Source organism: Pseudopodoces humilis, chromosome 8 (assembly GCF_049639895.1).
Source record: "Pseudopodoces humilis isolate 2021_Gansu_Grassland_sample_001 chromosome 8, ASM4963989v1, whole genome shotgun sequence".
NCBI classification, from domain to species: Eukaryota; Metazoa; Chordata; class Aves; order Passeriformes; family Paridae; genus Pseudopodoces; species Pseudopodoces humilis.
This window is the reverse complement of record NC_142207.1, coordinates 36,438,816-36,453,728: the sequence shown is the minus strand read 5'-3', so window position 1 is coordinate 36,453,728 and position 14,913 is coordinate 36,438,816. Positions and strand designations below refer to the sequence as shown.

At 45.1% G+C, this 14,913-nt stretch overlaps 1 protein-coding gene across 1 annotated transcript in view; it reads right to left on the bottom strand.

The window, feature by feature from the left end:
* Positions 1-2,155: 2,155 nt before the first annotated feature.
* DRC11 (dynein regulatory complex subunit 11) overlaps positions 2,156-14,913 on the bottom strand; it is a 99,656-nt gene continuing 86,898 nt past the window's right edge. The window contains exons 16-19 of the mRNA XM_088058984.1: positions 11,697-11,783; positions 9,311-9,488; positions 6,422-6,660; positions 2,156-2,257 (exon numbers count right to left, since the gene is read on the bottom strand). Of these exons, the coding sequence (XP_087915110.1) occupies positions 2,156-2,257; positions 6,422-6,660; positions 9,311-9,488; positions 11,697-11,783 (606 nt within the window). The remainder of the gene's footprint in view (positions 2,258-6,421; positions 6,661-9,310; positions 9,489-11,696; positions 11,784-14,913) is intronic.

Below are 14,913 nucleotides of genomic sequence, written 5' to 3'. Positions count from 1 at the left end.
CACCCACTGAGATGTTTGTAGCTAAACTAGCTGTGGCTTCTAGAGCCTCACAGAAAGAAATAAATGCAAGCAGCCCCCAGTGCAAGCTACACCTAAAGGATAATTTCCCTGGTGTTTTTTTCCCCTGTGAACTGGTGAATACTGGGGAAAACCTGCAGGTTTGTGGAAGTTCAGCATCCCCCCTGCACGGGGTCGGCGCTGTGCCCTGGAGATGGATGTTGCCAGTCAGCTGCTCTTACTTTGCTATTGAGATTGCAGTGAAGCTGCTGAAATATGAGTTAATGGGCTTGCTTACATCCTCCCGAAATGTGGTCCTTTCATCACATCACGCCGTGCTGTCAAACCTGGTGTGGAGAGGAGGGTTCCGCTGTCAGCAAGATTGAGGGCAGAATTATCCAAATTAGTTTCCTTGTGGATGAGAGCAGAGATGAGGGGTTTTTAGACACAAACCCTGTCACCTCTTTGGAGAGCCTGGCTTTTCTCCCCTAGGATGAAGTTAGAAGTACCTTATTTGATAAAACTGGGGTGTGCTGTTGAGTTTGGGGAGCAGCCTGCTCCAGAGAAAAAGGGATGGAAAGGTAACATTTGTAGCAATGGATTGAACCCAGGGGTTCAGGGCAGCTCATGGGGTCTCTTGTGTGGGTCATGTGGAGATTCCAGCAGCTGGATTACTGCTGGGGGAAGGGCTGGTGTCCATCAGGAATGTCCTGAGGGGTTGCACAGGGGAGATGTAACAAGAATTTCCTCTCTTACTGCTTGGATCTCTTTGTCAGGGCTGGAGGTGCAGGCATGAGGTTGGAAGGGTGAAATTACGGGGAGCCCTGTACCAGGCAGTAAAACATAGCTAGAAAGGACCACAAAAATCCCAGACTGGCCTAGCCTATGTGCTGGGATATCCTACAGGGAGAAAATTCCCTTTATTAACCAGACCCATCCCATTCCTTCCACTGTGCACAGTGCTACAATTGCTTGAATAATTTTCTGTGCAGTTAGTTACACCCAGGAATCTTCCCAGGCCTTTTTTCTCAGGCATTCCTGTTCCCAGGAGTGCCTTTTCCCATTTGATTTCTTTTTAGGAGCAGGAGTGGCACAATACCATCCCGTTCCCAGCAGCTTCTTCCAGCAGTGCTGCCCAGCTTGTACCTCTCAGGCTGTTGATACAGGCACAGAGAGGTTCCTCAGCTCCCTGGGGATGGTGGGCCATGTATTTCCAGTTACCTGTTGTCAAGTCCACACAGGAATTCTGTGATCAGAGGGGAAAACAGGTGTTTGTGGCTCTTATTTATACAAGACCTTGGTCAATATGATCCTGTTCCTGACATGAAGGTGGTGCTGGCTCCGTCAGTGTAGGATGGCCCAAAGCTTTACAGTGTTCTAAGCACTCCTTATAAATCCTTTGCCCTCAAAATTGCTGATTTGTAAATAAACAAGCTGCATTAAGCAACAAACACATTGCTGTTTGTGCAAACAAGCTAATTAGGCATTCTTTTCTACAGCAAAATAGATTAAAGAGATTTTGGTGGACATCCACTCGAATTAGCACGTAGCTGCTTTGCTTTTTTCTGCTGACACCCACATGTATGAATTTGTCCATGCTAAGGCCTCAAAAGGTGCAATTTCTCCTGCAGCTGTGTAAATATTCAACTTGTGGTGGATTGCACAAAGTGCCTCCTAATCCATCCCAATTAAAAAGCAGTCTTTATAGCTGTAATAGTTTTATTGAGGACTGTAATGCTTTAGACCCACAGATACATAAAGCAGTTAGTTTTATAAAGCATATAGGATATTAAAGTAATGAAAGACATTAAACTGACATCAATTTTTAAGGAGAGTTACTTGCCGAAATAAATGAGTATAGCCTAAAAGTTGATGGCATGTTACAGGCCTGAGTAATGAACCCTTCTGCCCCCTAAAATGTCTTAGAATAAATAATGCTTGAGCAAGTCAGTGGTCATTAACTCTTCATCCTCTGAGAGCTACATGTTACATCTTACCTAATTTTTTTTTTTTTTTTTTTTTAACTCTTAAAAATTAATTTGGAGAGGAATTCTCTTCCCTGGAATATCTATAACTTGAGGAGCATTAATCTGCCATGCCTTCCCAGTGAAGCAAAGTTGTGAACTGGGTAGGGCCAGGTGAAAAATCCTCAAGGAAGTTACTTTTTCCCTTTTCCTTTCTTTCCTTTTTCTTTTTCTTCTTCCTTTGCTTCCTGTGCTGCGCTCCATGCTTTCCCAATCGGTGTCTTGGCATACCAGGCCTGGAGAATTGAAAAAGCATTTGTATGTTTTAATAAATTTTTAAAAAACAAACAAAAAAACCCAAGGCAAGACAGACCACTTAAGCCTTTTACTACTATTACAGAGCATTCTTTAAAAAAACCAAAACTCTTTAAATCCAGGCTGGCTGCTGGACAAGCCAAAATGAAACCCTCAGATCTCTTGAGAACATTTTTATACCAAGAAGTGCAGCAATTGATCGAGCTGAGTCTCGTTAACAGCAATACTTAGCTGGGCCATTTGTGTTGCTATAGTTATGGAAATGTTAAATTCCATGATCAACCCTATTTCCAGAGAATATAGCTCTTGTCAGAGCTCCCTGTGCTCCAGACTTGGCAACAGACAAATCATCCCCTTCTCGTGCCTCTGCAAATCGATGCAGACAGCTTTGATTTCGATGAGGGAGCTTAGGAAGCAAAACAAACCCCGAACATTAAGAACCTGTTTATTGCTTTCAGATGCCTGTTCACAGGCCTGTGACTTGTGAATGATTCTGGTGGAGTTGCTCTGCAGACTTGCCCAGCTCCTGGGCTGTGTGAGAATAATGTGAAGTGAAGGAGAAGGGGAGGCTTTAGAGTCAGCACTGGGTAGGAATTACTCCTTCCCTGTATGTACAAGAACCTTTCTCAACAAAGTCCTGCCTAAACCAGAGATTCAAATTCTGCCAGGCATTGATCATGACTGATAAAATGCCTCCCTTTTTCACCATGGGCTGCTATTCAATGCCACATCTCTGCCTCCTCTGACTATGTCATCTCCAGCCTCCCTCTCAACATGGGATCCTGCATAGTTGGCCTTTTCCATCTGATCCATCCCAAATCCTGCTTCCACCTTCAGCCTCTTAAGGCATCCCTGGAGAATTTGCCTTGTCCGGTTGCCCAGTGTGTGTGACAGGAAGAGAAGCTGGGAGAAGAGGTATTGGAAGGGTATAGGGAAGGAAAACTCAGCATCTCCTCTCCTGACCCTGAATGGTCCCGCTTGGTGTCATCTTCTCAAGAGCTTCTTTTGGGCCTCAGGAAGGGCTGATGATGACAGGCACCCTGCAGATAAACACTGTCAGCAGGTGGCTGACAGGGATCAAATGTCCAGCTGCCTGCTGGACACTGCAGTTCTGCTTTAATCATCTGAATTAGCAGAGCACCTCCCCACCAAAAACCCTGTTCTCACTGATAAAAACATCCTCCAGCCTCCTGTGTGCCCACATCTAGGCAGGGCGTGGGTGGTGGTGGGCAGGAACCCTGTGGCTCTCAGTGAAGTTGAATTTTGCTGCCTTAGTCCCAGGCCAAACTGTTCCTGGTTTGGGGAGAACAACAGAGCTGGGATGTGTTGCTGCTTCTGGCCCTTCCCATGAGTGGGATGTGAGGGATGAGGGTGATTGTGAGTTTGAGCTCCAGCAGGAATTGCCCTTCCCTGGCCAGGAGAACCCAGTGATGTCTCTGGCCCTGGATGAGACCCCACCAGGCCACAGGCATTTTATTTTCCCCTCAGTTTTGTGTCCTGGCTGTAACACCCTCTAGACCTTAAATGGGAGGTGGGGAGAGTAGGAAAACCTTGCCAAGAGCTTTTTGTGAGCTTGGTGGGGTGGAAAGAGCTCTTTGGTGGGGTGAGCATCTCCCTGCCAGCTCTGGGTCTGGCAAAGGACTCAGAGATATTTGGCAGGAGAAGCCAAGAGACTTGGGATGTCTCTTTCTGTTCTCTTCCCAGTCCTTTGTGCAAATATTTCAGTGCACAACAGTAACTTTTTGTCTCTTTAACTGGTGTAACTGTTCCATAGATGAGTGAAGTCAGCTCCTCAGACACAGCTAAAATAAAATCCATAATAAATAATTAGACAATAAAATTTTATCACCAGCATCTGAACTGGGGATGGAAGTTACTGGCAGCAGTGACTCATCAGAGTTAAAATATTTGGTTTTTGGAGGAATGATGTCCACAGGCTTTGGACATTTGGTGTTTCTGTGGCTGCCACATCCCTGGAAATGCTCAAGGCCAGGCTGGATGGGGTTTGGAGCAACCTGGTCTAGTGGAAGGTGTCCCTGCCCATGGAATGGAGTGGAACAAGGTAAGATTTAAGGTCTCTTCCAATACAAACCATTCCAGGATTTTTGTCCAGTCACTACCAGGCAGAACTGGTGGGGTTAGCTGGCTTTGCCTCTCCAGAAATCATTTCTGTATAAGGATTTGTAACAACCACCCTGGTGCACTAATTTATAATTTCAAAAAATGTGGACATGTAATTGGGGCAGAAATTTGAGTAAATGGAAGGGAGAAATCACATTGTCACAAATTCTGCATTATTTATAATCATTTTGGAACACTGGCAGAATATAAATGTCAGACTGGGAGATTCATGCTTTCAGGGAAGAAAAATCAAAGATTCATCACAGGGCTAATCTTCACTTTGATCACAGTGTTTTAGCTGCCCCACTTCCACAAGGGACAAAGCAAAGCAAGGGAAAAGGTCCAGAAATGGCAGTGATTGGAAGCTTGGGAAGAGGGGCTTCTGTGTGAGGAGAGATGGGGATTACTGGAGTTAATTAATGCACAAGGCTATTTTGACAATCCTCTTCCCCTGTGCCATATCACAGGTGCTGCAGCAAGGCTCCATGACATTTAAGGGAAACAAAATTCCAACAGATAAAAGGAAATACTTTTGTAAGGGCTGTAATTAATGCAAGGAGATGATTGCCATGGGATGCTGAGGACAGGATCATTTGAGCTGTGTTCCAGATGAAGTGCTGCCTGGGCACTTTGTGCTGCACAAAACAGGCACGTTTTATAGTGACTGGGATAATATTTTCAGGTTAAACTCCCACTAAATACTTCCTCTCGTGTTTCAGGGTACAAATGGATTACTACTTGGAGCTGGGAAAGATGGAGTATTTCTTTTCCCCTTTGCTGTAAGACTGAACCATTAGCCTTTCCCTGAGGAGAGATATTGGTTTAGTGAGGAAGCATGAGGTAAAAATAAAAAAAAAAAAAAGAGTAATTTGCCAAATATTGCAAATGCTGCCTGTGTTGAGCGAGCCAAATGGAAATGGGGAAGTACTCAGCAGGGCTGGGAGAAATATCCACTTCCATTAGGTCAGCAGTGGAAGGAAGAAGCCTTGGAGAAAGTTGTGAGAATCAGCATCCTGTTTGTGGTGGGAGGTGCTGGGGGACTCAAAGAGCAAGACAAGGAAACCTCTCAGCCAGGAGGAGTGGGGGGTTTGTAAGCAGCAGAAATTGCCGGGGGTATGGGATGCAGAAAACTCTTTTGGGGTCTCCTGGAGCAGTACACAGGTCTTACCTCATTTGGAGCCCCTGGTGTGGGCTGCCTGCAGCTCCCTGGGGCACAGCAGGGCTCTCTGCCCAGTGGCCAAGGATTTTGTAGCATTTCTCAGGCTTGGAGGTGATCCGTGGATATTTGAGGCACGTGTAGAAACACAGAACCACAGAGTGGTTTGGGTTGGGAGGAACCTTAAAGCTCATCCCATTCCACCCCCTGCTGTGGGCAGGGACACGTTCCACTATCCCAGGTTGCTCCAAGCCCCTTCCAACCTGGCCTTGGACATTTCCACAGAGCAGCCACAGCTTTCCTGGACACCCTGTGCCAGTGAATCAAATACACCTCAAATGCTCTCAGTTTTGCCCTCAGGATTTTATAAGTCTCAAGGGCAGGAAGAGAAGCGGGATGGAGCTTAGGGCAGAAACTCATTTATTTTAAAGCCTGAAGTGAAAACTTTTCAAGAAATTCTTGTTTGAAATGATTTAAGAGAAGGGTTTAGATCTTGATCCCTGTGTGGACATTGAATGGCCAGGTGCTTTGCCTTCTCAAGGTGATATGTCCAGGCTTGCTGGAAGGAAAAGGACAAATGTATGGAATTAATGGCCCCTGTGTGTTTCATCCGTGCACGTGGAGGCCACTCTGCCCAACATGAGCAGCAGCAGGTTCACAGGTTCACCAAAGCACTCTGCCAGCTGTGCTGCCAAAATAAGGACTGGTTTGGCACATCCCCAGATTGGGAGAAATGGGTTTTGGTGGTGTTGAGCACATCATTCAAATTGTGAGGTGCCAAGCCACCAGCACAGTGAGCACGGCCCTACATCAAGTGTGGCTGGACCTGGCAGGGAATGATAAAAGACAACAGAGCTCTGGAAGTCACCTGAAACATTTCCTCCTCCTCTTTGTACACTGGGTCGTGTCTGGCCAGAGAAGTGACAAACTCAGCAGTCCTCAGTGGCTTCCTGGCCATCTGCAGCAGCCTCAGCTCGGTGAGCACAGTGTGCACCACGTCCACAACGTGTCCCTGGGTGAAGCCATCCGACACCTGGGCCAGGCAGTTGAGGTTCACCTGCTGGCTGAGGGCCCCACCAGCCTGCAGGATGTAGTGCTTCCAGAGTGCTGAGCATCAGGACATGGAAAAGAGACAATGTCAAGGCAGGGATTTAAAGGAAAGCAGGAGAAAGAGATTTTATTATTGTTTACTTTGAAACTGAAACAAGAAAATAAGGGCTATCGATTGGGAAAGCAAATATTCCAAATTTTTTTGTGTGTGCTTTACTTGACCTTCAGATTTGCAGCACAGAGGCCTTTAGGCACGTGTGTTTTTAAACCCTTACTGATAATTTTTGGCCACCACTCAGTACTTTTCAGCAAGTCATTAAGGGCACATAAAGTGAGGTGGGCATGAAAGAGCTACTTTTCTACACAGAAGCTGTCCAGCATTCCCATTTGGATGTGCAGAGTTAAGTGCCTTTACCAACAGCCTGTTTTTATTTCTCTGACCCTCCTCACAGTTTATTCCTGCTGAACTGAGGGCTGCTGGGGGGCCTCCATGTCCCAAAGGCTTCCAGCTACGCAGGCATGTGCTGCAAGGTGCAAATTTTCTGTGATTGGGGTTTTGCTTGTTATTTAAATGGTGAACCTGGTCGTATCTTTCAGCTGTGAACTCTGTGCCATGATTGTTTCCTTTGGGGTTGTGAAGCAGCTGAGATTTTGCTTCCAAAAAATAGGAATAATACCAATATTTTGATTTATGTTAAGTAAGGATCTGTTTCAGAGAAATTTAGGAGAATTTTGATGTTGTCTCCTCAGGCTTTGCTTTAAAGGATTGCATAGAAACACTTGGACAAATTGGGAGAATTGTGGATGAGAGGTTAAAAAGTCCCTTGAATGAGACATTTTGAGTGTGGTGTGCTCGGATTTAGCATGAAGATGTTGGGAGAAGGTTGATGCTGCTGGAAAAGCTGCCTTCCTCTTCCTTGGATTGCGGTGTCGATACCACGGGCTCCAGCCCATAACTATTGACAGCTCTGCACTGCATTTCTCACTCCAGCAAATTGTGGTCTCCCACTTGAATTGCACTTGTGCTCAATAAATATTGGCTGCATCACTAATTCATAAAAGAGGAATTGATGCACACAAGAGCAAGCACACTCATATATTGTGTGCTGCAGCTCCTGGTGCAGGTGTGTAACACAAGGCACTGCCTTGCCTGGGTGATTAATGGCAAGAAATCAGTATGGGATTGTGAATCTTCCAGTTTAATGATTTCCATTGTATATTTACTGTTCCCACTGAGCACAGATTGGAATACTCTGGTCTGTAAGCAGAGGGAGGGCTGCAGCAGACAGGTAGCTGTGCATTGTGGCTTACAAGTATTTGTTATGTCGTTATTTTTCTGTTAAAACGAGTTTCTTTCCTTCTCAAATGGGTTGGCACAGAAAACTGACAGGATGGGGAGGTGAAGATCCTATTTCCACAGAACTTGAGGGAAGGTTGGAGCTGAAGAACAAGCCAGGCACTGTCTGAATTGGGGCAGGGTCAAAGAATTAAAACTACAAGTTTGTTCTGCTTTAAAATGCCACTTTTTGGACATTCTTAAGTGTGCAGTTGAAATCTCTTGAGCTGGCCATTTTTTTGGACTCCAAGTTAGTGGTGAGTGTCCTAGAATGTGACAGTTCAACCCCCAGAAGTGAGCACAGCTAAATTCAGCTGCTGTCACCTCCTTTCTCTAGGTTTTGCTCATGCCTCCTTATCTCTCAGCAATTCCTCAGAGCTGTAACCTAACATGAAACACATGTTCCCTTGCTTGGTGACCAATTCCCATCCCCACCAGGAAAATTACAGAACGTGGGAGAGATTTACAATGTGCTAGGCAGCCAAACTCTGTCTTGGGCTTGCCCAGATGTGCATCACCTGGGTACCTTGGCTGCCCCTGAGGGATGCAGGATGAAACTGGACTGCACAACGTGTTTGTAAGAGTTTTGTGACAAGGTGACCCTGTGGACAGAGCAAAGGTGTGGCAAGGTCCCTGAGCTGAAAGTGTTTTCTTTTATTGCTCTTTATTGCAGACTTCAGGATGCTTAAAATCTCAAATCATTGGAAGTTTGTTTTATTAGACCAATTTACATGGCTAGGAGAAAAAAAATCCCTGTTTTCCTTACAAGCTTAGAGTCTCAGTACATGGAATATTCAGTGAATTTGTCAGAATTTAGGAGGGTCTGTCTATCACTGTAAACATTTGATAGACCAGGCATGCAAAATCCTGGATGCCTGTACAATTTCTCTTGTGGAGCACAAAAAGTGAAATTTGTGTGAGAGAAAATTTAATCTTCCTGACATGGTTTTGGAGAGGCTGAGAAGTTGTGTTGTTGAGAATATGGAGACTGGAAATTCAGAACTACAAACTCGAACCAGAAATTCAGAATACCTGTGTTAAAAATAAAAATAAAAGCTTAAAATAGAAAATGTGTATTGAAATAGGATTTTGTGTTTCATACAGGGGGGAAAAACCAGCTCAGGCTGAGCTTGGTGCACACTAAACTCATGGAAAAATGTGAATTGATGGTGAAAAGTATTTTAAACTCTTCTCCCAACTTCCACTTTTATTATTTGGCCTTTGGAGTAGCCTGTATTGATTTAAGCAAAATTTGAAGGATTTGAGATACACCAGGGGCATGGCTTGAGCTGAAGGGCAGTTCTGAGGATAAGCAGCTAACGAGCAGGAATTTTAAACACTGGGATAACGAGAACGACCTGAAATACTTGCCAAATCTTGTCAGGTAGTCAGGCTTCGGAAGGAGAATGATTTTCTGGTAAACTTTGAAGAAAGGTCCCATATTGGCACTGTAGGGCTTGCTGGTGGTCCCCACGAGCAGCACCCTGTGGTTGGGCTTCAGAGCCCTCAGGAACTGGGGCAGGAACTTTGCCAGGCGTTTGGCACTCACCTGCAGCACGTGGGAACACGACAAGGAAAGAGTTGTTAAGGATGCTGACAGCTCAGAGTTAATGAGCTGGAGCTGGACCTGCTGTCTGCAACAGGATTTGGGGTTTTTGTTGGTTTTTTTTTTAGTGGTCTGGTTGTATTTGGTATGAGCAGATGAGGTAGCACAAGTAGGAAGATACTGCTTCCTCAAATTCAGGTAAACACTTAATTTCTGCTTCTGTTTCTGTGCCAGCTCCTTTCACTACTGAATTTACTGGTCTGGTTATTGAAAGGCAGGAAGGAAACAACTAATTCAAAGAAGGAAATCCTTATTTTCAGCTCAAGGAGAAATATTGCAGGGACCTGCACACCTGATGAACCTCACAGGTGGAAAATTGTAACCCAGCTGGGAATCTTCCCAGCTCTTGGAGGTTATGATTTTCTGACTTCTGAGTGTGAAAAATACACTCCCTGTTTATTGCTGTATTTTGTAACTTGCTGAGGCTCTGAGAACAAAGGTTCTGGGAGCTCAAGGTTCATTTCTTTGCAATAATTTACTGCTTGACTTTGTAACACATATTTACAGATGAGTATTGAGCAAAACCTTTTATTGGAGGGTTATATTTGATAATGTTCAAGTGAATATTGGCTGGAGAAGCCTAATCATGTTGTTGTGGTGTCATTACTGCTAATCAATAAGCTTTCCCACAAGTTTTGGGGTAGTGTAGCACCTTTTTTTTCCCCCTAAATAAGCTTGTCTTAGCACAATACATCTGGTGGATCATTCCTTTTCTTCTCATAGTCATGCAGTGCATTTTTCCAAGTGTGCCAATTGCTTAGTCAAGATAATGAGTTGAGCATGTCTCAGCCCCGGGGCTGAGGGTCCCCTTTGGGGCTGGCCAGGGTGAGCCAGCTCATGGTTTTACTCCTGGTGGCAGAAGTGTCACCTGGGGATGAGCACCATGACTGATACTTACTTTGGCTTCTGAAGGCTGAGCTTAGCTCATCTTTTAGGCTGGGGCTTGGAGTAGCCTGGTCTAGTGAAAGATGTCCCTGCCCCATGGCAGGAGGTGGAACAAGATGACCTTTAAGGCCTCTTTCAACCCAGACCATTCCATGATTCTCCAAAATTCCAGCACTCCTAAGAGACTTCCCCTGACCTCTGTCAGTCCCTCCAGGTTCCTGCTCTCTCCTCTAAACGTTGGATGTGCTGTGAACAGTTTGGGATGTGTGGGATTCCAAGCCTGGAGCCAATAGGCTCCCACCAAGGGACTCTGAAGTGGGCAGGACAAGAAATTTTCCCACAGTGATGGCTAAGCAAGCAAGGATCGTGAGTAATCCAGGCTGGTTTTGGCCCCTAATTGTAATTTTAATCCCCATCTGCACTTTCTTCCAGGGTTTGAACCCAAGAGAAAAGTTCCTTCTCACTGTGGGGACCACTAAGGGCATCGACCACTGCACACCCATCACCTCACCCAGCCCTGGCAGAAGGAACAGCTCCAGCCAAGGTTGGGCTGCCTTGAGTTGCCTTTCCAAAATACAGTCTTGTCACCCCACAGACACTCTAAAAAAAAAGGTTTAATTTTTCACATAAAGCTCCAAAAGCAAAATATTTTGCAGGCAACAGGAACTGGGGCAAATTGCTCCCTGCTGTGGTGGTGTTGCTGTGACTGTGGGGCAGTCTTTTAATTTTCTTTCCAATGGGGAAGCCACACAGGAGAGGAAGAAATGGAAGCAGTGGCATTAGGACTCCTGGGAGCCCAAAGAAAATAATCTGTAATTGTAACTATTCAACACAGGCTCTTTGTTTTTGCAGTGGAAATTTATCCTTGTTACTTTATTGTTCACTTTGGTTCCATCCAATTTCTCAAATTAATAGAGCTGAACAATTTAAGCTCATCTCAACTTTTAGCTCCTTGCCTCATATTTTGAAATTCTCTATTATTCCCTTTTACTTTCCAGTGCACTGATGAGCAGTGACTGGACTATTTTTAAATAAAGCAAGGATAGGTGGAAGAGAGAAATGTGACCTCTTGGGGGCTCTTAAGAAGTCACAAGACTCTCTTAAAAGCTTAATAAAAAAAAAGTTAGCGAGACAAGCTATTATCAAGCAAGCTTTGGCAGGTCTGGTCATAGAGGTATGTGCTAAGCTAAGGAATACACTTGTTCCTTTGTGTGGGCTCTAGTGCAACAGGAGAAATTATCTGCACTGAAATAAAGAAGAATTCACCTCTTCTTCTCCCTTCGGTGCCCCTTTGGGAAACATTTTCTCTGTGTCTCCAATCCACACGACTGAAGGCTGCAGTTCCTTGCCCACCTAGGAGAAAATGGGGGAGAAAAGGCAAGGAGTTGATTAAAACAGCTGCAGTTTCATACCTGGGAGCCTGTTGCTGTGCTTTTGAATCCAGATTTCAGCAGCTCAATTAGCCTGGCTTATTTTTTATCCCCAGGAATGTGCAGCAATCATGGATAACATTTGCTCAGCAGCCTTGGCAAATCCAACTCTTTCTAGTCAGGAATTGAGCATCAAGAGCCCACCCCAAGCTGGATCATTTTGTCTGCTATGCTTATCTTTAACTTCTCAGCAGAAATTCAGTTGTGATCTTGCAAAATGAAGCCTGGATTTGGTGTTCAGTGGAAAATTATAGTCCAAGAGCAGCTTTAGGCTGAGGCTGGGATCCCACCCTGGATTTCTGGATGGGGAGACAGGCAAGGCATGTCATGCTGTTGCATGAGAGGGAGGGCACTAATCATTAAGCAAAAGAGTTTGTCAATTTTCTGATTGAAACTCCAGTATTTAATTTGCAGTGAGCCCAAGAATGAAATTTGAAAAGGTGGGGGGGGGCATTGTCCAAAAATGGATTTTCTTGCTCCAAAGTCAGAGGCACCATACCTCTGGTTCACAGCAGGATGGCAGCAATGCTACAGGCTTTTCCCACATCCTGCACTCTTCCCCATTGCTATAGAAACGCCAGAGGTTGAGCTGTTCCAGAGGTTTAGACATTCTGCTGCCAAATTTTAATCACTTTCCAGTGGCTCTCAGAGTTTGCTCAGCAACAAAAGTGATGGCTCGAGTAGTCAGCGGTAACGAGAGAGAGGCACAGCATCCTTCTATCCTGCCTTTTCTTTTCCCCCCTTTATTTCCCCCTAGTTGAAACTGCTGCTTCCAGGAAGGCAGCTTACAAAATCCATGGCCTGTGTACATCACAAGCTCCTGTCTGATTGACAGCCAGGCAGGAAGAATTAAGTTGTGAGCATTGTCGCTCGCAGCACCGCCGTTGATTTTTGCTGTGTTTCAAAGAGTGAGTGTGTCTGTGCAGGAGGGATGGGCTGGGGATGGGGAAGGAGGGCAGGAAATGAGGGATGTGCAGTTTGTTTGCTGTGCTGCTGCTGGGGTGAAGTGGAAGCAATGCCACCTTCAGCGTGTGACACCTTTATGGATGGCAACTGGTCAGTCCTAGAATGTGTCCAGTGATACCTCCAAGTCCAGAACAGTTGGATTGTAAATCCTGGAATGGTTTGGGCTGGAAGGGACCTTAAAGCTCATCCCATTCCACCCCCTGCCATGGGCAGGGACACCTCCCACTGTCCCAGATTGCTCCAAGCCCTGTCCAACCTGGCCTTGGACTCGTCCAGGGATCCAGGGGCAACTACAGCTTCTCTGTGCCAGGGCCTGCCCACCCTCACATATTTCTTCCCAGTATTACATCTAAACCTATTCTCTGTCAGTTTAAACCCCTTCTCCCTCATCCTGTCCTTGCAGGCCTTTGTGAATAGCCTCTCTCCATCTTTCTTGCAGTCCTTTCAGGCACTGGAAGGGGCTCTAAGGCGACTCCAAAACCTTTTCTAGGCTGAACAATCCCAACTGTCTCAGCCTTTCCCTGTAGGAGGGGTGCTCCATCCCTCTAATTAGATTGGTGGCCTCCTCTGGACTCACTCCAACAGATCAGTGTCCTTCCTGAGCTTTTTCCTTTGTTGGTGGCAGGAACTCAAATATTTAGTGTTAATAGTGAAGACTAAAAACAATAAAAACAACATACCAGAAAAGGTATCACGTCCTTGGGGAGCCTGTTCAGTGCCTGAGGCTGCAGTGGGATGTGACAAGGAAATAAGGGTAGGGGGAAGGTTACAGGGGCTACAAAAGCTGTTGGCAAAGGTTGAACACTGCTGGTGTCTTGTCCTTTTGGTGGGGTCACCACAGGCTGGGAGCTGCAGATATTCCTTGTTTGGTTTGGAGATGGTTTCTGTGGTGAGCAGCCCCCTCAAACGCAGCCTGAAGGCTGAAATCAGATTATATCTTCATTTTAACTTTTAACTCTCACAGGAGAGCGCTTACTGTTGTCATACCTTTCATTTTCTTTGCCCCTTTTATTTCCTCACTAAGTGGAAATATCAATATATAACCTCAGTTTTGGCTCTTAAAGGGAGAACTTCCTTCCTAATTTCTGTTTTGAGGCAAAGAGATGAATGTGGAGAATGCCCTGCATGTATTTTTTGCCCAGAAAAGCTGTGGATGTGACATCCCTGGAAGTGTCCAAGGCCAGGTTGGATGGGGCTTGGAGCAGTCTGGGATAATAGAAGGTGTCTCTGCCCATGGCACACTGGATGAGGTTTAAGATCCCTTCCAACCCAAACCATTCCATGATTTTTCAGGTGAAAAAATTACAATTCAATTCAACACACTGTGTTTGGGCAGGTGTTTCTTCTTGTAAATCCACATCAGACACCCAGAATCCATTGGAATCTAATTTAAATTGTTGGCAGATCTGTAGATCTGTATATCCCCCTGTGAAAATGCTCCATCTGAATTATCCATGGACAGTTTGAATCCGTGGATAATTAAATGCACTGTACATAATTAATTTGTAATTGAAATTTTATTAGCTTTGCTGCAATTCCACAATTTGTTGGAGCTGCCAGCAGATGGCCCCTTAACCCTTCTAATACCACACTGAGATTTGCTCTTCGGGAAAATCATTATGGGGGGGAAAAAAATAAAATAAAAATCCCTCTCATCCTGCTGTCAACAGTCATCAAAGATCAAACAGCACTTTTGAGAGCCTTGGGTTCAGCTTCTCAAACCTGGGAGCCAGAGTTTAGCAGTTAAATTGTTACACTTGAAAATGCAGAAATGTGATTCTTGCCCAGCACATGTTGCACAAGGCTCCTCCAAACTTGAAGGGTTTGATGGAATTTTCTTTTTTTTTTTAAAGGCCCAAGATTTTTTTGGAAGCTCAAGTTATTGCTGCAAACTGCTTAGTGCTCTGTATTTTATACACCCAGAGATGCTGCACTGAAACCTGGGATTAGACCTTATCAGTGGGAGCAGGTAAATATTCCCGTGCTACAGTGATGATGCCACTGTGTTCTGGTTTGTGAGGCAGAAAATGACTTGCAACAGGATAAATTTAATTTTTAACCTTAGGGTAACACAAGTTCAAGCTGCT